Raw genomic sequence first — 22,400 nt, forward strand, 5'->3', positions numbered from 1 at the left:
GATTAAAAAACATTGCCCTGACACACATAAAAATACTAATCTATAAAGCATTACGTGAAAACATTTTAAGATACACAATCACATGATATGCATTCTGCACAGACTACAGACTTAACAGGTTACAATGGTTGCAAGATAGAATGGTAAAACTGATATTCTGGGAATAACCCACACTTATGCAGGCAGCACGGACAGAACACAAAATATTTAAGATGAAACACATGCCACTACACAGTCATGTTAAAACATTACTACAGCCCAACCTATGGAGTAACCAGAACAACATATCAGATAACAAGACCACAGTCAACAAACTACATAACATATAAGCACAACAATCACTATTACAAAGCCACCCGTACCTGGCACGATAAACAAACTGCCGTTCAACGACAGAAACCTAGGTACATACAGAGAGCTGAAACAGGCACTATATAAATATATTATAGCGAGAATGAAAATGAGAGAAATTCCTGTTTCTCTAATTAGTTTAACGTACCAACAAACAGTAAAATCAACACCTACATTGCAACCGGTATAGAAACATAACTACGAAACCACCGCCAACTATTATCTTCCTCGGATAAGCTCTACAAAGCTTCGAGGAAGAAATCAGAAATGCCTCCCAAAGAAACAAAAGAAACAATTATTATTATTATTATTACTACTATTAATTGTGTATATGTATATAGGCTGTATAAAAATAAACAATGATATTGACACTGAAAAAAAATGTATATTTATATTAAAAAAAATCACTCTATTCTACATTTTGTGCTGAACAGAAATTGTAATAGTATACTTTATTGTATATATGTAAATACCCTGTATTATAATAAACAAAATGTTATTAGGTCAAAAAAATTTTTTTTAAATTATTGATATTAAACACATTTATATATTATTCATATGAATGACCATATTATGTATATACGTACTGTATATATATGATCATATTTTGTCAAACTTTGAAAAAAAAAAAAAACTTTAAATTTCAACATGCAATGTTACAGTTTACATTGCAATTAACTTTAACAATAGAACACATAAATTATGGTGGTATATTATAATTGTAACTAATAAGACATGAATTATCCTGTTATAGCATTGCACACTATGCAATTATAATGATATTAATTAGAAATTGTTCTTGAACCACATGAAAGAAAATAGTATCATTGCTTAAATTCTTTATCATATGCATGCAATTTATCAGAGACATGCTGGCTGAAATGTGTGAGGAGATGGGAGCATAGTTTGTTAATGTGTGGAATGAGTTTGAAGGAAGAAGTGAACTGTATGGGAGCGATGAACTGCATTTGAGTGGTTATGGTGTGAGTTGCTTGGAGAGACTGTTGCTGGAAGGTAGAAAAGTGAGTAAAGTGAGAGAGAATGAATCAGATCAAGCGGGAAGTGATGTGGAAGAGCAGGAGAGTAAGATAGGAGAGATTAAAGAGGTGGTTTTTAATGAGGAAGTGAGTGGTATGAGTATAGAAAATGAGAGAATGGGTGTGCAAGAGGAGCAGGGAAATAGGGAGACCATTCTCACAGCTACTTGGAGCATCTACCATTCTCACAGCATGAGAATGGTAGATGCTACAAGAGGAGGTGAGAGCATGTGTAAACAGGAAAGAAATGGGATGACCAGGGATCAAGAGGAAACAGTTTGAATTGAAAAGGGTTTTAAAATGAATAAGCAGAAAGGAAAATGGCCCCAGTCGAGCATGGAGAGATTACATTGACATTGAGTGAGTGGTATCAGTGGAACTAGCTGTAGATCCAGAAATGATCTGTTGTGTTTGTATACAAATGCTAGAAGTATAAGAAACAAGGCAGATGAAATGGTTGCATTAACTGTGTTTGTTCACCCAAAGATTGTCGGAATAAGTGAGACATGGTTGGAAGAGGACGACATCCTGACAGGAATAGAGATGGAAGGGTATGATGTGTTTCGTGAGGATAGAAGGGGTAAAAAGGGAGGGGGAGTGCTATTGATGATAGAGAAAGAGTTATGTCCATACAAAGTAGGATACAAGAGGGAAATAATGCCAGTGGTTTTGAGACAGTATGGTGTGAGATAGAGGTGAATGGAATGAAATACTTGGTTGGATGTTGTTATAGACCTGGTAATGTGGATGGTGGGGATAGTGAAATGTATAATCAAATTAGTCAAGCAAATAAGAAAAGGTGATCATTATGGGCAATATAGACTGGAATGATGAGATAGCAAAAAATGAGTTTGTTGAGTTTATGAGGGATAACTACCTCAGACAGTATGTAACAGAGGGCACACGAGGATTGAGGGTCTTGGATTTGGTCATCTCATCAGAGGATGTAATTATAAATGAGATGTCAAATCATCCACCAATTGGTTGAGAGTGACCATGAGAACCTCTGTGAGAAAAGCGTATATATGGAACTACAAGGGGGGGGGTGATTATGAAGAGCTCAGGAGACAGCTTGCGGGTGTAGCATTGAATGAGGAGTTAGCTGGAAAAGAGATCAATGCAACAACTTGGGGGATTTTCAAAAACTATCTAGTAAATGCAATGTCTAAGTGTATTACAAGGGTGAGAAAGTTAAATAAGGTAGGTGTGAGATGGATGAATAAAGAGATTAAGCATGTAATACAGAGAAAGAGGGCATTGTGGAGGCAGCAAAAGAGAAGTGGAAATAACCAATTCCATGCAGTCTACAAAGACCAGGCAGGGAGGGTGACTTGGTTGGTGAAGATAGCTAAAGAGAGGTATGAACAGCAGTTAGCTAATGAAGCCAAAAGGAATCCTAAGGTGTTCTTTTGATATGTAGCCAGTAAAAGAAAGAATGATTGTGAAAGGATGACACTGATAGGTGAAAATGGTATGAAGACAGCTGTTGCAGAATGTGTGGTGGAGATACTTAATGAGCAATTCATAAAGGTCTTTCAATCTCGTGAATGTGACTTCATGGAGAGACTGAGAGCAGTAGATGATGGGGCAGAGAGACTGAAGTGAGCAAGAGGTGTATGGGGAGTTGAGTAAACTAGATGCTAATAAGGCTGTGGGACTTGATAATATATCATCAAGTATTCTGAAGCAATGTGCGAGAACCTGTCTTGACATATTTTTTTAATACGAGTCTTGCACTCGGTCAAGTCCCTAAGGAGTGGAAGGAGGGCAAGATGCCACTTCATAAAGGAAGGTGATCGAACTCAAGCATCACACTATAGGCTTATCTGTGTGTCAGGTATTGTGGTTAAGTTGTTGGAGAAGTCTGTGAGAACTAGGATCCAGAGTTGGGTTGACAACAATGGTATAATCTTTGATGGATAGCATGGATTTGCTAAAGGGAGGTCATGTTTTAGTAATCTACTTACTTATTACAATAAAGTGACTGCTTCATTAGACAGAAGAGAAGGATACACAGTAATATACTTAGATTTCGCAAAGGCTTTTGATAGAGTACCTCATGATAAATTGATAGTCAAACTAGAGCAGATGGGGTTGGATATTGGACTAGTGCATTGGATTGGAGACTAGCTATCTGATAGGTATCAACAAGTTGTATATGGAGGAGCGATATCTAGGACAGGGAAAGTCACTAGTGGAGTGCCTCAGGGATCTGTTTCGGGGCCATTACTGTTTAACTCGTATATTAACAATATAGGTGAAGATTTGAATGGAGATATTCAGTTTGTTTGCAGATGATGCAAAGTTGGGACGAACTATGAAGAGTAGTGAAGATGTTGTGGCCTTACAAAAAGACTTGAATAAATTGAGTGATTGGGCACGGAAATGTGAGTTCAATGTTGCAAAATGTAAGGTTTTAAAATTTGGAAAACAGAGATGGAATGCAGAATTTATGCTTGGTGAGAATATATTGTTGGAGGTGGAAGAAATCCTTATCCACTATCTGGGGGTGACAGTGGATAAGGATCTGAAATTTAGGGGACACATAGCCAAAATTATGATGACAACACAAAGGCTTCTGGGAATGATGCAGAGGACACTGGTCTGTAGAAGTAGAGAGATTCTTGTTCCGTTGTATAAGGCTTTGATTAGGCCACATATGGACTATTGTGCCCAGATTTGGTCACCTGGTTTTGAGAAGGATGAAGAGATGTTGGAAAGGGTTCAAAGGCCATTGATTAAGGTAGTTTCTGACTTCTGGAATGTCGAGTATGAGGAAAGATTGGGAAGATGTAATTTGCAGAGTCTGGACAGGAGGAAAAGGGGAGATATGATAGAGACCTACAACTTATTAAGGGGTTGTTATAGGATCAATGCTGGAGAAGTTCTACAGAAAATAGTGGGAGATTGGGGGAGAACCAGAGGTCATCCCTGGAAAGTGTATAAAGAGGGTGTGAGTAGGGGAGTGAGAGGCAGGTTTTTTTCGTGCAGAGTTGTGAATGATTGGAATGCCTTGCCTGAGAGTGTGGTGTCTGCAAGGAGTTTGAACGTGTTCAAGGCACGGTATGATGAGCTGTGTGTGTGATAAAAGGACCTCCCAGATGAGTCTTTGACTCCATGAGGTCTTGGGGTAATAATAATAATAATAAAGTATTAAAAAAATCATCATCATTAAATGATACCTCCAAAGATTCATTGAGAGAGGGCACCTACAACTCTCCGTCTCCACCAACTACAGCGAACTGCATCATCTACACCAATGCCATCTACTCCCTACCACAAGTATTTTCACAGATGATCACAAACATCCATGTCCATGGCAGGATTCAAATCCACAGCCTTTTGGGTGGAAAGTGGATATGCTAACCACTTGGCCAACGAAGTGGTTGAACCAGTTATTGATAGTTGTAGAAAGTTTTTTTTACAACTATATCTGATCAAATCAAAGCAAACTTCTGAAAGGAAGTGCAGTTTGTATTATGGGATACTGAGGCAATTGATGTACAGTCAATAGCTTCTATATAGAAGTCAACTAGTCATGAAGGTACTTTGCATGCATGCTTTGTATTGTTTACATTTGAGTATAGGATAAAAACAAGAACATAATTTCTTGTTACATATAATATACTTTGTAACCAAGTGAAAAAACTTATTATAAGTAATCGTTCCAACCCCAATATAGTTTTAGAAAATCTTTAACACAGCACATGATTTGAAATCTTACCATGTTTTTTTGGTAGGTCAATAGTAAACTTGTATAACACTTCTCTGGTATTGCTTTGAAGACTGCCAAACAAAGTACCATTTCCATCCATCACTATAAAGCCAAACTTGTTATCATCTACAAGAAGTGCAGATAATGCCTGCAAGATTTAACATTTAGAGATGTAAATGTAACATCATTTTGAAATTATAAATAAAATAATTTCCAAAATTAGTCTTAAAAACAGTCAAGTCTATCTTAAATACAACATAATCAATCAATACTGCTTAAGAGATTTTCATGCAATATGAAGAAAGCAGACAGGTTTATTAACATGAAAGAAAAAAAAAACACACTGAAATATTCAGATTTTTAGCTATTTGTTAATTCCTTTATAAAAAACAAGTGGATATGAATCAAATTAAGCAAATATTGCATTGTGAGTATTCAAAAGTAAATTTATTATTATTATTATTATTATTTAATAACCTCCCATGGAGTCAACATAATCATCATGGGTGACCCACTCAACCAGCAACATGTCTATCATAATGAGCTTTGAAGTTATTTATACAACCTGCACTCACAATGCACTCAGGCAATGCATTTCACTCACTAACAACTCTCCACGTAAAAAATCTACTCCACACATGCTTCTTCACCACATCTTTATACAACTTCCAGGGATAACCTCTTGTTCTTCTCATTTTAACATCCATTCTTTTTTATCATTTCTTCTGTATAAATCTGATAGAATCTCTTAACTAACTTGAAGGTCTCTATAATATTTCTTCTTTTCCTCCTATCCACCAATCTCTGTAATCCACATTCTCTCAAATGCTCTTCATAACCAACACTTTAGTCTTGATAACTTCTTTGGACTCTCTCTCTCTCTAGTGTTTCCACCTCACAACAAAAACTAGGTGACAAAATCTGAGCACAATAGTCCATATGTGGTCTGTCCTTATATAGAGGCACCACCACCTCCCTATATGTTAAAGTACTTTTTATCATAGCAGCAATATGATGTGCCAACTTTACAACATGTGTGATGTGTCTGCAGAACTTCAGTCCACTGTCTACCATCACTCCAAGATCCAGAATCTGTTCACTTCCTGAAATACAGCTCCACCAATACAGTACACATAGCCTTATATCTCTGTATCCCAAAGTGTAACACCTTGCATTTTTTAATATTCAAAATGCAATCCTACTCCTATGTCCAAGCTAAAAGTCTATTCAAATCTTCCTGTAAAGAATTAACATCAGCACTACTCCTGATAATTCTACCTAACTTTGCATCATTGGCAAGCATTTGAAGATCCCCAATCAATCCACATGAAATATCATTAACAAATAAGTTAAACAGTAGCAGTCCATGATCAGTGGCATGCCTCAGGGTTCTCTTCTTAAGAGATTCTATCAGATTTATACAGAAGAAATGATAAAAAAGAATGGATGTTAAAATGAGAAGAACAAGAGGTTATCCCTGGAAGTTGTATAAAGATGTGGTGAAGAAGCATGTGTGGAGTAGATTTTTTACGTGGAGAGTTGTTAGTGAGTGAAATGCATTGCCTGAGTGCATTGTGAGTGCAGGTTGTGTAAATAACTTCAAAGACATGGCTCCATCAGAGACATGGCTCCATCACACACAACTTGCTGGTATTGTTCAGAGAGACAATCACTGATCTATCTACTATCTATTCCTATCCTCCGCAGCTTGTACACTAACTTATCATGTTGCAATCTATCAAATGCTTTTGCAAAGCCCAAGAATATCACTGTATATGATTCTTATATACAGTGATATTCTTATCCCTTATCCAACACATTTGTCACCTTATCATAAAATATAAGCAGATTGCTAAAACAAGACCTACCCTTCACAAATCCCTGCTGACTATCATAGAGAATCTTATGTTTGTCAGCCCAATCCTGTATTCTATCTCTAAGCAATTTTTCCAAAATTTTGATCACAACTGTAGATATACAGACTGGTCTATAACTGGAAACTTCTGTTCTCAGACCATGCTTATGGAGAAGCATTATTTTGTCTCCTTTCCACTTCTTAGGAACCTCCCCCACTGCAAGACTTTCATTAAAGAACCAGGACAAGGCTATCTCTAACTCTTTTGCACATTCTTTAAAAATACGTGGTGATATGTCATCCATTCTGGGTGGAAAGAGAGGAAAATAGTTCCACTGCATAAAGGAGGTTCCAAGATTGCTGTTGTAAATTACCGACCTATTAGCATATCAGGAATCGTTGTCAAGGTCTTGGAGAAATTAGTCAAGAGAAGAATACAGGACTGAATAGATGAAAATGGGATACTGTATGGGGGGGGGGAGGGACAACATGGTTTTGTGAAGGGTAGATCATGCCTCAGTAACTTGCTCACGTTTTATAACACAGTGACGGCTGAACTGGATATGGGTTTACAGTGATTCTACTGGACCTTGCCAAGGCCTTTGACAGGATACCACATGTTACGCTAATCAGTAAATTGGAGCAGATGGGGATGGATATAGGGTTGGTGAGATGGATAGGAGGGTAGTTGATGGAGAGATACCAGAGAGTGATTTATTCAGGAGTGGAGTCCAAAAGACGGCTTGTGACTAGTGCTGTACCACAGGGTTCTGTTCTTGGACCACTACTTTTCAATTTGTTCATTAATGATATAGGAAAGGATCTGAGAGGGAGTGTTCACTTGTTTGCTGATGATGCAAAGTTGGGTAGAGCAATTGTGAGTGCACAGGATGACAAAATTTTGCAGGATGATTTGGATAGTTTGGAGGATTGGGCTAGGAAAATGGATGTCAATTTAATGTGGCAAAGTGTAAAGTTATGCATTTTGGAGTGAAAAGATTAGCAGCAGTATATCACATTGGTGGAACCATACTCCAGGAGATTGATGAGGCCAGCGATTTGGGAGTGTTGGTGGATAGGGAGTTGAAGTTTAGGGGGCACATTGCAAAAGTGACTAAAACAGCTCACCAAATCACTTGGCTTCTGAAAAATACTTTAACATGCAGAGACAAACAAGTTGTTGTTCCTCTGTATCGAGCCTTAATAAGATCCCATCTGGACTTCTGTGCCCAGTTATGGGCACCAGGGTTTCTTCGTGATGGGGAGGAAGTGGAGATGGTCCAGAGACGAGTGACCAAGATGACAGCAGGTCTGTGGAATGAACCTTATGAGAACCGGTTGAAGATTTGTTGGTTGCAAAAATTGGTTGATAGGCGGAAAAGGGGTGATATGATTGAGACATTCAAATTACTGAAGGGTTTCTATAGGATTAATCCAGAAGATATTTTTGAGAATAGGATTGGTGGTGGGAGGACTAGGGGCCATACATGGAAACTGGGCAAGAGTGTGGTTAGCAGGGGCGTTAGAACTAGGTTTTTTACTTGGAGAGTGGTGAATGAGTGGAATAAGCTGCCAGAGTCTGTTGTGGGTGCTATGACCATGAATGAGTTCAAGGCGAGGTATGATAGATACTGTGTGAATGTCGAATAGTTGCTCTTGACATGATGTTAGGGCCTCCCTCAATGAGTCTGTCGACTCCTTGGAGTTGCTTGAGATAATAATAATAATTCCCACAACCTTATTAATATCTAACCCAAGCAACACTTGATTCACCTCTGATTCTTTCACCTTTAATTCTCCTAATTCTTTTCTCCCTTCTACACATTGCATAGCATCATTCACACCATTATGATATACACTGATGAGGTGTTCATCGAATGATTCCACTATATCATTTGTTATGGTCACTGTGTGACCATAACAATTCACCAATATCAACCTGCCATAATTATTTTTCCTCTTGCTTTGTCGCATAGCAGAAAAATTCCTTTGGATTTTTTGATATGCATGATTGACCTGACTGGCCAATCTTCTCTCATATTCCACTTTTTCTTTTTTAACCATGATTGTCACTTTTCTGGTCTACTTTATATTCTTCATGCATCTGTTCACTGTAAACTTCTTGTACTTCCTCCATAACAACTTCTTTTGTAACACTGTTTGCATAATTTAACCGTTCACCCAACTCATACTCTATGTATTTGCTTAACTCTTGGTATGCAGTTATGCATTGCTTGTGTTAGATACTGCCTTATCATTTCCCATGCACTGTCAACATCTTTTCTACATAATTCATCAACCCAATATACTGATGCTGGTTGACTACAGAGCTTCTGATAATCACCCACCTTATAGTTCCACATATAGACCTTCTTGATAATAACTTTTTCCTGTTTGACTACCTTCCAAACTAATACCTCATGGTCACTTTCACCAAAGGTGGTAGTGTTAATACCTCATTCACAACCACATCCTGTGAGGATATCACCAAATTTAACACCATAAACCTCGTGTTGCTTCCATCAAATGCTACTTTAGATAGTTATCCCATAGAAACTCAACAAATTCACTCTCCTTGTTACTATATGTTTTCTTCTTTTGAATCCATTCCTGCAATTAAAATCTCCCATTAGGATCATCTTCCTTTTACTTGCCCAACTAATTCGCTTAAACATTTAACAATCAATATTCCCCAAATTCTCTGGATTAGAGATAAGTTTATGGAAGTTCTTCCAGTTGGCTATGCTACTGATTATATACTGGGTTTTATCCTTTATCCAAGTGTTAGCAAACAAAGTTTGCACCCAGAGTACTTTCAGAACTGGGGCAACTCATGGTAAAGGTGGGATAATTCTCATCACTTGCCTTAGTATCTCCCATAATGCAAAGCACATCTCCTTGCAGACATGATAAAGTTATGCATTAAGGGAAGGGCCACTATCCAGACTGGTTTCGACCTTTACTGAGGTCTCATCAGTGAGAGAACTTATCTCTAATCCAGAGAATTTTAATAATAGCGTGTGAGACCTTTTGGCAACTCGTATAGGTAAATACGACTTCTCCATTACTTCCACCTTAGTATCACCACCTCTGGGTCTAGCTCCAACTGATGAGACCTCAATAAAAGTCAAAACGGGTCTGGGTAGTGTCCCTTCCCTTAATGCATAGGCATTATACATGTCCCCAAGGAGATGTGTTTTGCATTATGGAGATACTAAGGCAAGTGATGAAAACTTATACTACCTTAACCACAAGTTGCCCCAGTCCTGAAAGTACTTCAGGTGCAAACTTTGTTTGCTAACACTTGGATACGGGATAAAACCCAATATACAATTAGTAGCACAGCCAAGTGAAAAAACTTCCATAAACTTATCTCTAATCCAGGGAATTTTAATAATAGGATGTGACACCCTTTGGCAACTCGTATAGGTAAATATCACTCCTCCATTACTTACACCTTAGTATCACCACCTCTGGGTCTGGCTCCCATTGATGTGCTTTTGCACAGAAGTGGTTACTTTCCCTGAGATGTGAGAGACTCTGCTTGGGGGTAGGTTTCTGCCTGTCTCTGAGTGGGGCCCCTGCTGAGGTTATGGCATAACCTCAGCAGGGGGCCCCACTCAGAAACAGGCAGAAACCTACCCCCAAATGGGGCCCCCCACTGAGGTTATGGCTCTGCTTGGTGGTGGGGTGAGCCTGTCACTGAGTGGAGCCACCACTGAGTTGGATGGTCTTTCAGTTACTCATAGGGAGTGTCTAGGGGACCACCTAATTTTTAGAGAGGTCTTTACTTAAACATCGCTCAATGAAGGTCGAAACTGGTCTGGGTAATGGCCCTTCCCTTAATGCACAGCATTATATGTCCACAAGGAGATGTGCTTTGCATTATGGGAGATACTAAGGCAAGTGATGAGAACTTATATCACCATTACCATGAGTTGCTCCAGTCCTGAAAGTACTTCAGGCACAAACTTTGTTTGCTAACACTTGGATAAAGGATAAAACCCAATATATAATTAGAAGTGGTAAAGTATTAACAGAGTACATTGTTCAGGCAAGAGCAGCCTCCATCCTGAAAACATCATCTCGATTTCCACTGTATCCAAAGCTTTGGTGGAACCCAAAATGCCAGACAGTCAAAATTAATAATAATTCGCATGGAGAAAAGACAAATGAAATAAGAAAAGACTTATTGACTATATTATTGTTGATAATAATATCTTCATGCTGATTATATAATACAAAGAGATACAGGAGATCTGATATTGGAAGCGATTGCCATTTAGTTCTGAGCAGGATAAAATTAAGTTCATATTGAAACACAGCCTTTGGTCGAGGCTAGCCATATGAAGACTTCTGTGAGGAAAGGATATACGTGGAAGTACAAGACTGATGAAAGAGAAGCTTAGTAGACAGCTTGGTGCTATAGCATGGGAATGAGGAGTTGAGTGGTAAGGAAATCAATGTGGTTTGAGAACTGATAAAGAAATACATAGATGTGAATGTATTCTGAAGATCAAAAAGCTAAATAAAATGAAAGAAGACTTAATAGTGGGTGAGCAAGAGGCATATGAGGAGTTAAGTAAGCTAGATGTCAATGAGGCAATAGGTATCCTAAAGGTGTCCCTGTGTCCTAAAGGAAATATTCCAAAGAGTTAGCAACAACCTTCATCTGCCTGTTTAAAGAGTCTTGGCAACAGCACTCATCCTTTGGGATTTGTGCTGTTGGAAGAAAGGCAAAATTGTTCCACTTCACAAAAGTGGTGATAAAGCTATGGCAACAAATTATAGGCTGATCTGTATATCTGGAGTTGTAGTTAACATACTGGAGAGGTTCGTGAGAAGTAGGATAAAAAAGTGGCTTAATAACAATGGTATTCTTTGTGCTTGTCAGCATGGGTATGTTAAAGAGAGGTCATGCTTTACAAACTTGCTTATGTACTATAACAAGATGATGAATATATTGGACAAGGGAGATGCATATACAGTGGTAGATTCTGCTGGGGCTTTTGATAGATTGCCACACCACATGTTGGTCACTAAACTGAAGCAGATGGAACTGGATGATAGACTAGTTAGCTGGATAGGTTAATGACTATCAGATAGGTATCAGCAAGTCATTTATTGGGAAACACTATTTTGAAAGAGGAAAGTCATTTAATTTGTGCCACAAGGGTCAGTTTTGAGACCATTGTTATTTAATTTGTATATTAACAATATTGGGATAAGTTTAACTAGTGATATTCAATGATATTCAACTGTTAGCAGCTGATGCAAAACTGGGAAGAGTGATGAGGAATCAAGCAAATGTTGCTTCATTACAAGAGGACTTAAATAGATTAAATTAGTAGGTAGCAGTATGGAACTGAAAATGTTGCAAAGTGTAATGTCTTGAAATTTGGTAGGCAACAAAGAGATGTAAAGTGTGCACTTGGTGAGGAAAGTTTGGAGGAATTTGAGGAGATAAGAAATCTTTCAGTGGTGGTGGTTCAGAGGATACATAGCACAAGTTGTGAAGTCATCGCATTGAATAATGGTAATGATGCAGAGGACCTTAACATGCAGAAATAAAGAGGTTCTGGTTCTGTTGTATAAAGCCTTGATCAAGCCTCGTATGGATTATTGTGCAAAAATTTATTCCCTTTGTTTTCATGGTTATGAGGATATACTGGACATGGTCTAGAGAAGACTGACTAATATCATAACTGGTCTTTGGATGTCCAATATGAGGACAGATTGAGGGAATGCCATTTGCAAAGCCCTGAATAAGAGGAAGAGAGGGGATATGATTGATACATTTAAGTTGGTAAAGGGGTGTTACCTGGTTGATATCAAAGAAATATTTTGTAGAATGGGAGAAGGGGGGGGGGTAGAACTAGGGGACAATACCTGGAAGCTGTATAAGAAGGGCATGAGCAGGGGCATAAGGAGTAGGTTCTTTAAAACATGGTTTGATGGGCTTTCGATGTCTTTTTTCATAGAATCAAAAGACTCATCATTCCCATGATGAGTCTTTTGATTCTATGGAGGTCTGGTGTTAATAATAATAATAATATGTAAGAAGGTTCAAAGTCAAGCAACTTTCAGAAGTGACACAAATATACAAATATTATTCAAGAAAAAATGAAAAAGTTTGGAAGCAGAAAACCAAAATTTGGTTTTTATTTTCAAACAAATCACGAAGAAAACATTGATTAACTCAGCAAGCATAGTGATACTGTTTACAAGGAAATTAAAACCATAACTTCATGATAGACAAAAACGTAAAGAAGCAGTCTTGGAAAAGAAGAAAGTATGTACATGTAGGCTTCTGTTGTTATGCAGTTCAGTGGGACGTTTTCAGTATTGAGACCACATTGTAACAAAAATAAGAGGTTTATTAAAAATAAGCAATTAAACTGAATGAGTTTCATGTGTAAGACTTACATCATCAGGGATAGTGGTACATAAGTTTTACACAACAAAAGCCTATTAACAATTAATTACACATATCAGATGTTTTTCATAACTTCACAACTGTTAAATAATTGATAAACCAGAATAAAAATGATAAATTCATTACTGTATGTGTATTGGAACATTGCTATCACGTTCTGTGGTATCATGCATGCTATATCCTAGGCCCATGGCAATTGAATTTCAGGGTTTTGTCCAACATAACTCCCAGGTCTCTCATTTCCTCTACCTCCATTAAAGTTTCTTCACCAAGTGTATACTTTGCATCCCATCGTTGCTTACCAAATTTCAAAACCTTGTGCTTTGAAACATTGAACTGACAATTTCACCTACCTGCCAATTCATACAATCTATTTAAGTCCTCCTGCAAGGTGATAATATCTGCTTGACTCTGCATTGCTCTTCCCAATTTTGCATCATTTGCAAACAGTTGCATATCACTAGTAAAACACATCCCAATATCATTAATATGCAAGTTGAACAATAATGACCTCAATACAGACTCCTGCAGCACACTACTAGTAACTTTCCTCTTTCTGGATAATACTGCATCCCTCCATTCACAACTTTCTAATACTTATCTGACAACCAGTCACTGATTCAACTCACTAGTCCGTCATTCAATCCCATCCATTTCGATTCATTTAACAGCTTCTTGTGTCGTAGTCTATCAAAAACTTTTGCAAAATCTAAGTATACTACTGTATACACATCTCTCTTGTCCTGTACATTTGTCATCTTGTTAAAAGTAAATAAGTAAAATTACATTAGTAAATTATTAAAACATGATCTACCTTTAACAAACCTGTGCTGACAATTAGAGAGAATACTGCTGTTATCAACCCATTTCTGTATCCTAGTTCTCACTAATCTCTCCCATATATCTTAAATACAACTCCAAGCATACAGACTACAGACTGCCAATTTGTAGCCACAACTTTATCTCCACCTTTATAGTGAAATATACCTTCTTTCCACTCTCTTGGAACCTGTGCTGTTGTAAGACTCTTACTAAACATGCATGCCAATGCTACTGACAACTCCCTGGAACATTCCCTTAGGACACATTGTGATGTGTCATCAAATCCTATTGCCTTATTGACATCAAGCTTATTTAATTCCTTGTATGCCTCCTACTCACTAACAATTAAACCATCCTCTCCTATGTCTTCTACACTTGAGGTTTTCCTGATTTCATCCTGATGAGGATGAAACATCCTTATAAACTGTTCACTGAGTACTTCAACTATGTCTTTTGCAGCAGTTACTATTTCATCATCTTCATCTATTAACATCATCTTACCATAATCATTCTTCCTTCTACGTGCCACATATCTGAAAAACTCTATGGTTTTTCTTGGCCTGATTTTCTAATTTCTAATTTCTTATACAACACTTTTGCTGTCCCTCTGAAGAGACATGATCAACTAATTGTTGAAGGTCTCATTCAATTACCCTCATGTTAAAAGAGTGACAGTAAACAGTGAAATCATCAACATAGCCCACAGTGGGAAGAAGCTGTTCAGTGATTCAATTAACTTTGACATCAAAACTGTCATATGTAAGACAGAGCCTTGGGGAACACTCCCTTCTTGATGATATGGCCGAGATAGAGTACTTCTCACTCAGACCTGAAAGACTCAGCTAGACAGAAAGTTTTTAACAAATATAGTGAGTTGTCTAAGACCTAGGTTACAGAGATTTTTTAATATGCCATATCTACAGGCAGCATCATAAGCTTTTTCCATGTCAAAGAACACTAAACAGTAGGAGAGAGGGAATGAGAGAGAGGTCTGAGAATGAAAGAAGAGGAGAAAATGGAAACAATAGGAGAGAGGGAATGGTAAGAGGTATAATGTATGGGGACTCAATGATCCGTGGTGTTCAAGATAGGATGCGTGAGGAATGTTTGCCAGGAGGAACGACAGAAAGTGTGGCTTTGGCAGTTAAGAGAGGTGAAAGGGTGGATGAGATGATTGTGATGGTGGGAACAAATGATTTGAGTGGTGGTATAAATAGGGCAGCGAGAGATATGAGATTCTTGCTTGAGGTGGTACGAAAGAAGACACAGAGAGGAAAGATAGTGTGTGTGTATGTGTGTTGCCTAGGTATGATAATGACAAACTGAGCAGAAGAGCAGTAATATTGAATGACATAATAGCTAGAATGTGTGACAAGAGAGGACTGGAATATGTGGATGCTTGGAGTGCATTTGAGAACAGAGAGGAATTGTATGTGAGAGACTGTTTACATTTGAATGAGGAAGGACGTAGGCATCTGGAGAGATTGCTGTTCTGAAAAAGTCAGTGTGTCCCAGGGAGGATGGTAGCAGGGGTGGCCTCTTGTGGGAATGGGTACTTGGAAGAAAGGGGACGACATCAGCTAACACTGAGCCCAGTGGAGTCTCGAGGGGATAATGCTGGGCATAGAAACAACGGCATTTATCCGCTTTATACTAATGCCAGGAGTATCCAGAATAAAGGAGAGGAATTGGTGGTGCAGATAGCATCAGCCTGGCCAAAAATTATTGGGATCACTGAGACGTGGTTGACAGAAGAGGATATAATGACAGGAATAGAAGTCACTGGGTACAGCATTTTTCGGCAGGATAGGAAGGGAAAAACATGGTGGTGGAGTACTGCTTATGATAAGTGATGACCTATGTCCTCTAAGAGTGGAGACTTTGGAAGGCAGTGGCACTAACGATTTTGAAAGCGTGAGGTGGAGGTGGGCAAGACAGGATATTTAGTGGGGTGTTGCTACATACCAAGGAGCACAGAGGGTGGGGACCAGGAGATGTTGAGACAGTTGAGCGTGGCAAGTGCAAGAAGAATGATTGTTATGGGAGATTTTAACTACAGTAGTATAAACTGGAGAGAGGGAGAAGAAATTCTAGGAATGGAATTTCTAGAATTCTTGAGGGAAAAATGTCTTAGGCAACATGTAATAGAGGGAACAAGAGGTTCACGAGTTTTGGATTTGGTTATAGCATCAGAAGAGCTGATAATAACTGAGATGACATCTCTCCCACCAGTTGGAGAGAGAGAGTGACCATATGGTTTTGACTTGGAAAATGAATAGACATGCAGGAGTATCAAAGAGACGGGAACGTATGTGGAATTATAAGACAGGTGATTATAATAGTCTAAGACGTCAACTTGGGGAAGTTTCATGGAGGCAGGATTTGGAAGGCCAGGATATTATTAGTGCATGGGAAATTATGAAAGAATATTTGTTAGCAGCAATGGTAAGTTGTATACAACAAGTGAACAAGAGGACACAATTTGGAGTAAAGTGGATGACAAACAATATTAAACAGGAATTGCATGCAAAAGAGGCTATGGAAGAGATATAAGGACACAGGTGAAGATAAGATGCATGAAGAGTATAAGACACATGCGTGACTAGTATGGTAAGGAAGACGAAATTGGAATATGAGAGGAGATTGGCCCTAAGATCCAAAGAAAATCCTAGGAAATTTTTTAGATATGTGGCCAGTGGGAGGAGAAATGACTGTGGAAGAATGATATTGTGGGATAAAAATGGGAAAGAGTGACTGATGCAGAGGACATAGTGGAATTGTTCAATGAACACTTTATTGGAGTATTTCATCTTGGAGGAGTCAGTTTTAATGCTAGAGGGATTGGGCAAGTTCGAGGTTTAGAGGTACAGGAGGAGAGTGTGTTTCAAATACTGAGTACTCTGGATGTCAGTAAAGCTGTGGGACTGGATGGTATTTCACTATGAGTTTTGAGAGAATGTGCTAGGGAACTGACAGTGCCTTTAACCTGGCTTTTCAATGAAAGTCTGGCTGTGGGAAAGATAACCATGGAATGGAAGGAAGGTAAGATAGTGCCATTGCATAAGGCTGGTAGCAGACTGGAAGTGTCTAATTATAGGCCATTTTGTGTGTCATCAGTAGTTGGTTACAGGGTTGACACTGGGGAGTTCTTTCGCTTGGTTGAACAGCGGGAAGGAGTGATGACAAGAGGCCATCCCTGGAAGTTACGAAAGGAATCTGTGAGCAAGAGGGTGAGGAGTGGTTTCTTTGCATGGAGGGTGGTTGAACCATGGAATGTGGAATGCACTGCCTGATGGAGTGGTGAGAGCGAGAACAGTCGAGTTTTACGAGTGGTATATGTTCGACTTTGTGTTTCTTGGGGGGGGGGACCTCCGCTCGATGAGTCTTGATAGACTGTGTTTCTTAGGAAGAACCTCCCACGATGAGTCTTTTGACTCCATGGAGGCCTTAATAATAATAATAATAATAATAAAATGCATCTCTAATATGCTTCTAAATGAACTAAGTGGTCCAAAGTTGAACAATGTCTACAAAAGCCATATTGTGTGTAAGAGAGAAAATCATTAACTGATTCTAAATTGTAAGATCTATTGCAGAATACAAGAAGGTAGGCATACAGAAAGAGGCATCAACTCTAATCCGTGTGTAGAGGCTTAAGTGCTGTGAGGACATCATGTTTTGAGGCTTAATAAATTGTATACAGTACTCAGAAAGGATTAGAAAATAATTTAATACTTCCTATATTTCATCTCCGTCACTGAGACTTCTTCAGGGATTACAAAAAACTAATGTAACATATAACAAATACTACATACTAAGCCCAACCACGTGGGTGACTCTAAAGTCCTATCTAGGTGGAGTGCCCTCTAAGGGCAGTTGTAGGTGGCCTGGAATGTAAGGTGGGATCTCTGATGATAAGTGTTTCCCAAATCTTAGGAAGCTTAATGCAACTGTATTTGTTAAGATTTGGTTGATTTCTGAGAGCTGCTGCTGATTCTAAAAATAGTCTTTCTTTTTTGAATTTGCTCTGGTGGAGCATGGTGTTTTTTTTGCCATGAGATCCTGTGGGTTGTATCCAAGACATGGCCAGCCAGGCCTGACTGACCATAGTCGTGGTTGCAGATGTATGACTTGTGTTCCTCCAGGTGGATGGTTGCTGATTTACCTGTCTGTCCAAAGTACTGCATTAAGCTAAAGATCAACTTTCATTCCAAAAATGCCCTCTGCATATATAACCGCGCCAGCTTTGCACTACTGCGGGAATAAATCGGCACTACTCATGCCACCCTCTCTGAGATGAACGCCACCAATGGCTCCTTACAATCAGAGCTCTCTGCTGTATTTAACACTGAACTTTGGTCCATTCTCTCTGGCACCTCAGAAGCTTCCACACAGGAAGAATTTCAAAAAATAAAAAGTAAAGATATCAAAAAAAGTATAACAATCTGTGTAAATCCAAACTGCAACCGCAACCGTGACCACTATTAGTTGCAAGTTCCTAGCCTCATCAATTTCATGCAATCCACTACACCATCAATATGATACATCACATGCAACATTTTCAACCTAAAATGGATAAATTTACATTTTGCAACATTAAATTGACAACCATTCTTTGCCCACAACGCTAATTTATTTAAATCATCCTGCAGGGTATCTACATCACCTTTATCAACTATTGCTCTCTCTCCAGTTTTGCATCGTCAGCAAACAACTGAGCATCCCCCCCTCTTAAATCTTTCCCTATGTCATTGATATACAAATTAAAGAGTAGTGGCCCTAGTACCAAACCCTGAGGTACTGCACTAGTCACCATCATTTGCCTAGATTCCACTCCACCATATACTATTCTCTAGTGTCTGTCTGTCAGCCAACCCCCTATCCATGCTACTAGCTTCATATCCATTCCCATCTTCCCTAGCTTTTGTAATAGTTTTCCATGTGGTATTCTGTCAAACACCTTTGGAAAGTCTAGTAATATCATGGTGTAGCCATTTCCTTTATTAAATTGTGCTGTCACTTTATCATAAAATGATAAAGTGACAGCACAATTACTAAGACAGGACTTTCCCTTTACAAAGCCATGCTGTCCAATATAGAGCACAGCATCCCTGTCCACCCAATGTGGGATTTTACATTTAACCAACTTTTCCAATACTTTTACCTCTGATATATTAATTGGTCTGTAGTTTGCTACCTCTCTTGCACATTCACACAGTACACAGGCTCACATGCCATTCAGTGCTACTGCACTGGATCAAATTGTATTAGCTACATCAAAAGATGATCCACAGAGATCATTAAATGATTAAATGATCTACAGAGATCATTAAGTAAAGACAAAAGTAATAGCTTTCAAATGAGAAAACCCAATAAAAAGTAAAATAGTAATAGACAGTAAAATATTAGAATAAGTAAATACTTTCAAATACTTGGAATGCCACTTATCATATGAAGATGAAAAAGATATAGACATTAAAATACCAAATTTTGTTAAAGTAAATGGTATAATAAATAATACATTTAAGCCATTCCTGGTATAAAACACACCAGAATCAGACTATACAACATCCTGTCTATACTAACTTTATGATATGGAAGTGAAATGGACCCTAAAAAAGAATTTAAAAAAATGGATTCAAACAGCAGAAATGAAATTTCTCAGAAAAGCGGTTAAATATACCAAGTAGGATCATAAAATAAATAAGGAAATTTTACAGTCCCCTGAATATAAAACCAATTAAATGCTATATTAAGAAAATACAAACAAAAATGGTTAGAACATCGAAACTGAATGAACAACAGCAGACTGTCTAAAATACTATATGGATATAAAGTAAATGGAAAAAGAATAGTAAGACCAAAAAAAAAGCAATACCATGAGACCAGAACAGGCTACTTGGTCTAAAATCCAACATAGGAAGAAAAAGAAGCAGAAGAACTATCATGAAAATCACAAAAAACAAATACTATGAAAGTAGACAGGAATGAAGAAAACATCAACTATATTCTCAATGGAGAATGATGGCAAATTGAATATGGAAATAGACAATAAAAATAAACAAAGCTAGTATGATGGGAGAATCAACCAAATAAATTTATTATTATTATTATTATTATTATTAACATCCGACCTCCATGAAGTCAGACACTCATCATGGGAGGTACACACTATTGCACACTGCTCATCCAACAGTGCCTTAAAATGATTCAATGTGTCTACATTCACAACACACTCAGGCAATGCATTCCACTCATCAACCACTCTCCATGCAAAGAACCTTCTCATCACTCCTCTGCTCACACCCTGTTTATCCAGTTTCCACTGATGGCCTCTTGTTCTACCCCCCCCCCCAACCTCTCATTCCATGAAAAATATCTTCCATGTCAACCTGATAACAACCCAACTAGCTTATATGTATCAATCATATCCCCCCCACCCCACAAGGACCTTTGCATATTACATTTTCTCAATCTGTTCTCGTACTCCACATTCCTAAGACCACTGACAACCTTTGTGAATCTTCTCTGGACCCTTTCTAACATATCCTCATCACCATGAAAACCTGGTGACGGATCTGTACACAATAATCTATATGAAGCCTGATCAAGGCCTTATACAATGGCATCATAACCTCATTATTTCTACATGTCAGGGTCCTCCGCATCATTGACATTATCCGATGTGATGTCTTCACAAATTGTGTAATGTGGCTCCTGAATTTCAGGGCCTTGTCCACCACCACTCCCAGATCTCTCATTTCCTTTACCTCCTTTAAAGACCCCCCCCCCAAGTGTATACTTGGCATTCCATTTGCAATTGTAGGCACTATATATATATATATTTAGTGCCTACAATTAAGCAACCTTTGTTCTCATCTGTAATTGACACTTCTGTCATAACAATATTTTCACCTGGATGATATACCATTGCAAAATGGTCACTCAGTAGCTTAACAATTTCGTCTACCTCTCTACCATCTGCACTCATTAAAGTTATGATATATTTATAAAAGGGAGGATGACTTCCATAGTCATTCTTCCTCCTACTTGTCAATGAAAAACTCTTTGGCATTTCCTTTTGCCTGCTTCGCTAACTTCTTCTCATAACCTGATTTTGCCTTCCTTACCATGCACTGTGACCATCCTTCCCTACCAGATCTTTATGCCATGATACAATTTGAAACTGTTTCTTAAGTGAATCATAACCACCTGCTTTGGTTATGATTCACTTACGAATCACAACCAAATACGAGGTTGGTCTGAAAAGTTCTTGGCCTTGACCATAGATGGCAACACTATTGGCAAGATTTTTTTTTCTAAGTTGGTACATCTGTCATAAGCATCAATGTGAAATTGCAAGTAAAAAATGCTCCCTACATTGATAGATTGAGAGCTTGTGGATTGCAGAGAAGAAGGGATATGATAGAAACATTTAAATTACTGAAAGATTTTTATAGGATTGATGCAGGGGAAATGTTTCAGCTGTGTGATAGTGATGAAGAACAAGAGGTCATCCATGGAAATTAAAGAATAGTGTGGTTAACAAGGGTGTGAGAACAAGGTTTTTTGCCTGGAGGGTGGTGAATGAGTGGAATTCATTGCCTGACTTAGTTGTGAGTTCTTTGTCAGTAAATGAATTCAAGAAGAGATATGACAGATATTGTTTTACTAGTTTGGGTCTCCCGTGATGAGTCTACTGACTCCATGGAGATACCAATAATAATAATAATAATAATCCATTCTATTAAGTAGTTTTTTATACAGCTGTCTGAAGCAAAAGTGTTGTCTGTATCCCTTGAAATGGATAAAATTGAGTATTGTGCAGTTATAAAATTCTTTGGAAAAAGAAGGTTTAACACCAAAAGAAATTAATTCGAAGTTCATAAAAGTTTATGGACACTCTTCTCCTTTGTTTTCGACAATTAAGAAATGGGCTGCCGAGTTTAAACATGGCCATACCAGCCTTGAAGATGATTCACATGAAGGACGTCCAAAAAAAAGTGTAATAACACCAGAACAGAAATCATTGATCAAGTGCACGATATGGTATTGGATGACCTGCGAGTCAAAGTGCATGAAATTGCTGAGACTATAGACATTTCAAAAGAATGAGTAGGATATATTTATTTATATATTTAGAAGTGCAAGAGGAGAGCGTGTTCCAAATACTGAGTACTCTGG

General features: G+C 38.1%; 1 protein-coding gene across 2 annotated transcripts in view; it reads right to left on the bottom strand.

Annotated features, from left to right (window-relative positions):
* LOC150092338 (eukaryotic peptide chain release factor subunit 1-like) overlaps positions 1-22,400 on the bottom strand; it is a 166,482-nt gene that overhangs the window by 66,321 nt on the left and 77,761 nt on the right. For both annotated transcript variants that reach the window (XM_090415156.1, XM_090415155.1), the window contains exon 6: positions 5,113-5,251. In XM_090415156.1, coding sequence (XP_090271282.1) covers positions 5,113-5,251 — 139 coding nt within the window. The remainder of the gene's footprint in view (positions 1-5,112; positions 5,252-22,400) is intronic.

The sequence above is a fragment of the Typopeltis vanoorti genome, chromosome 26 (assembly GCF_054136105.1).
Source record: "Typopeltis vanoorti isolate ZY-2024b chromosome 26, IOZ_Tvanoo_1.0, whole genome shotgun sequence".
Taxonomy (NCBI): domain Eukaryota; kingdom Metazoa; phylum Arthropoda; class Arachnida; order Uropygi; family Thelyphonidae; genus Typopeltis; species Typopeltis vanoorti.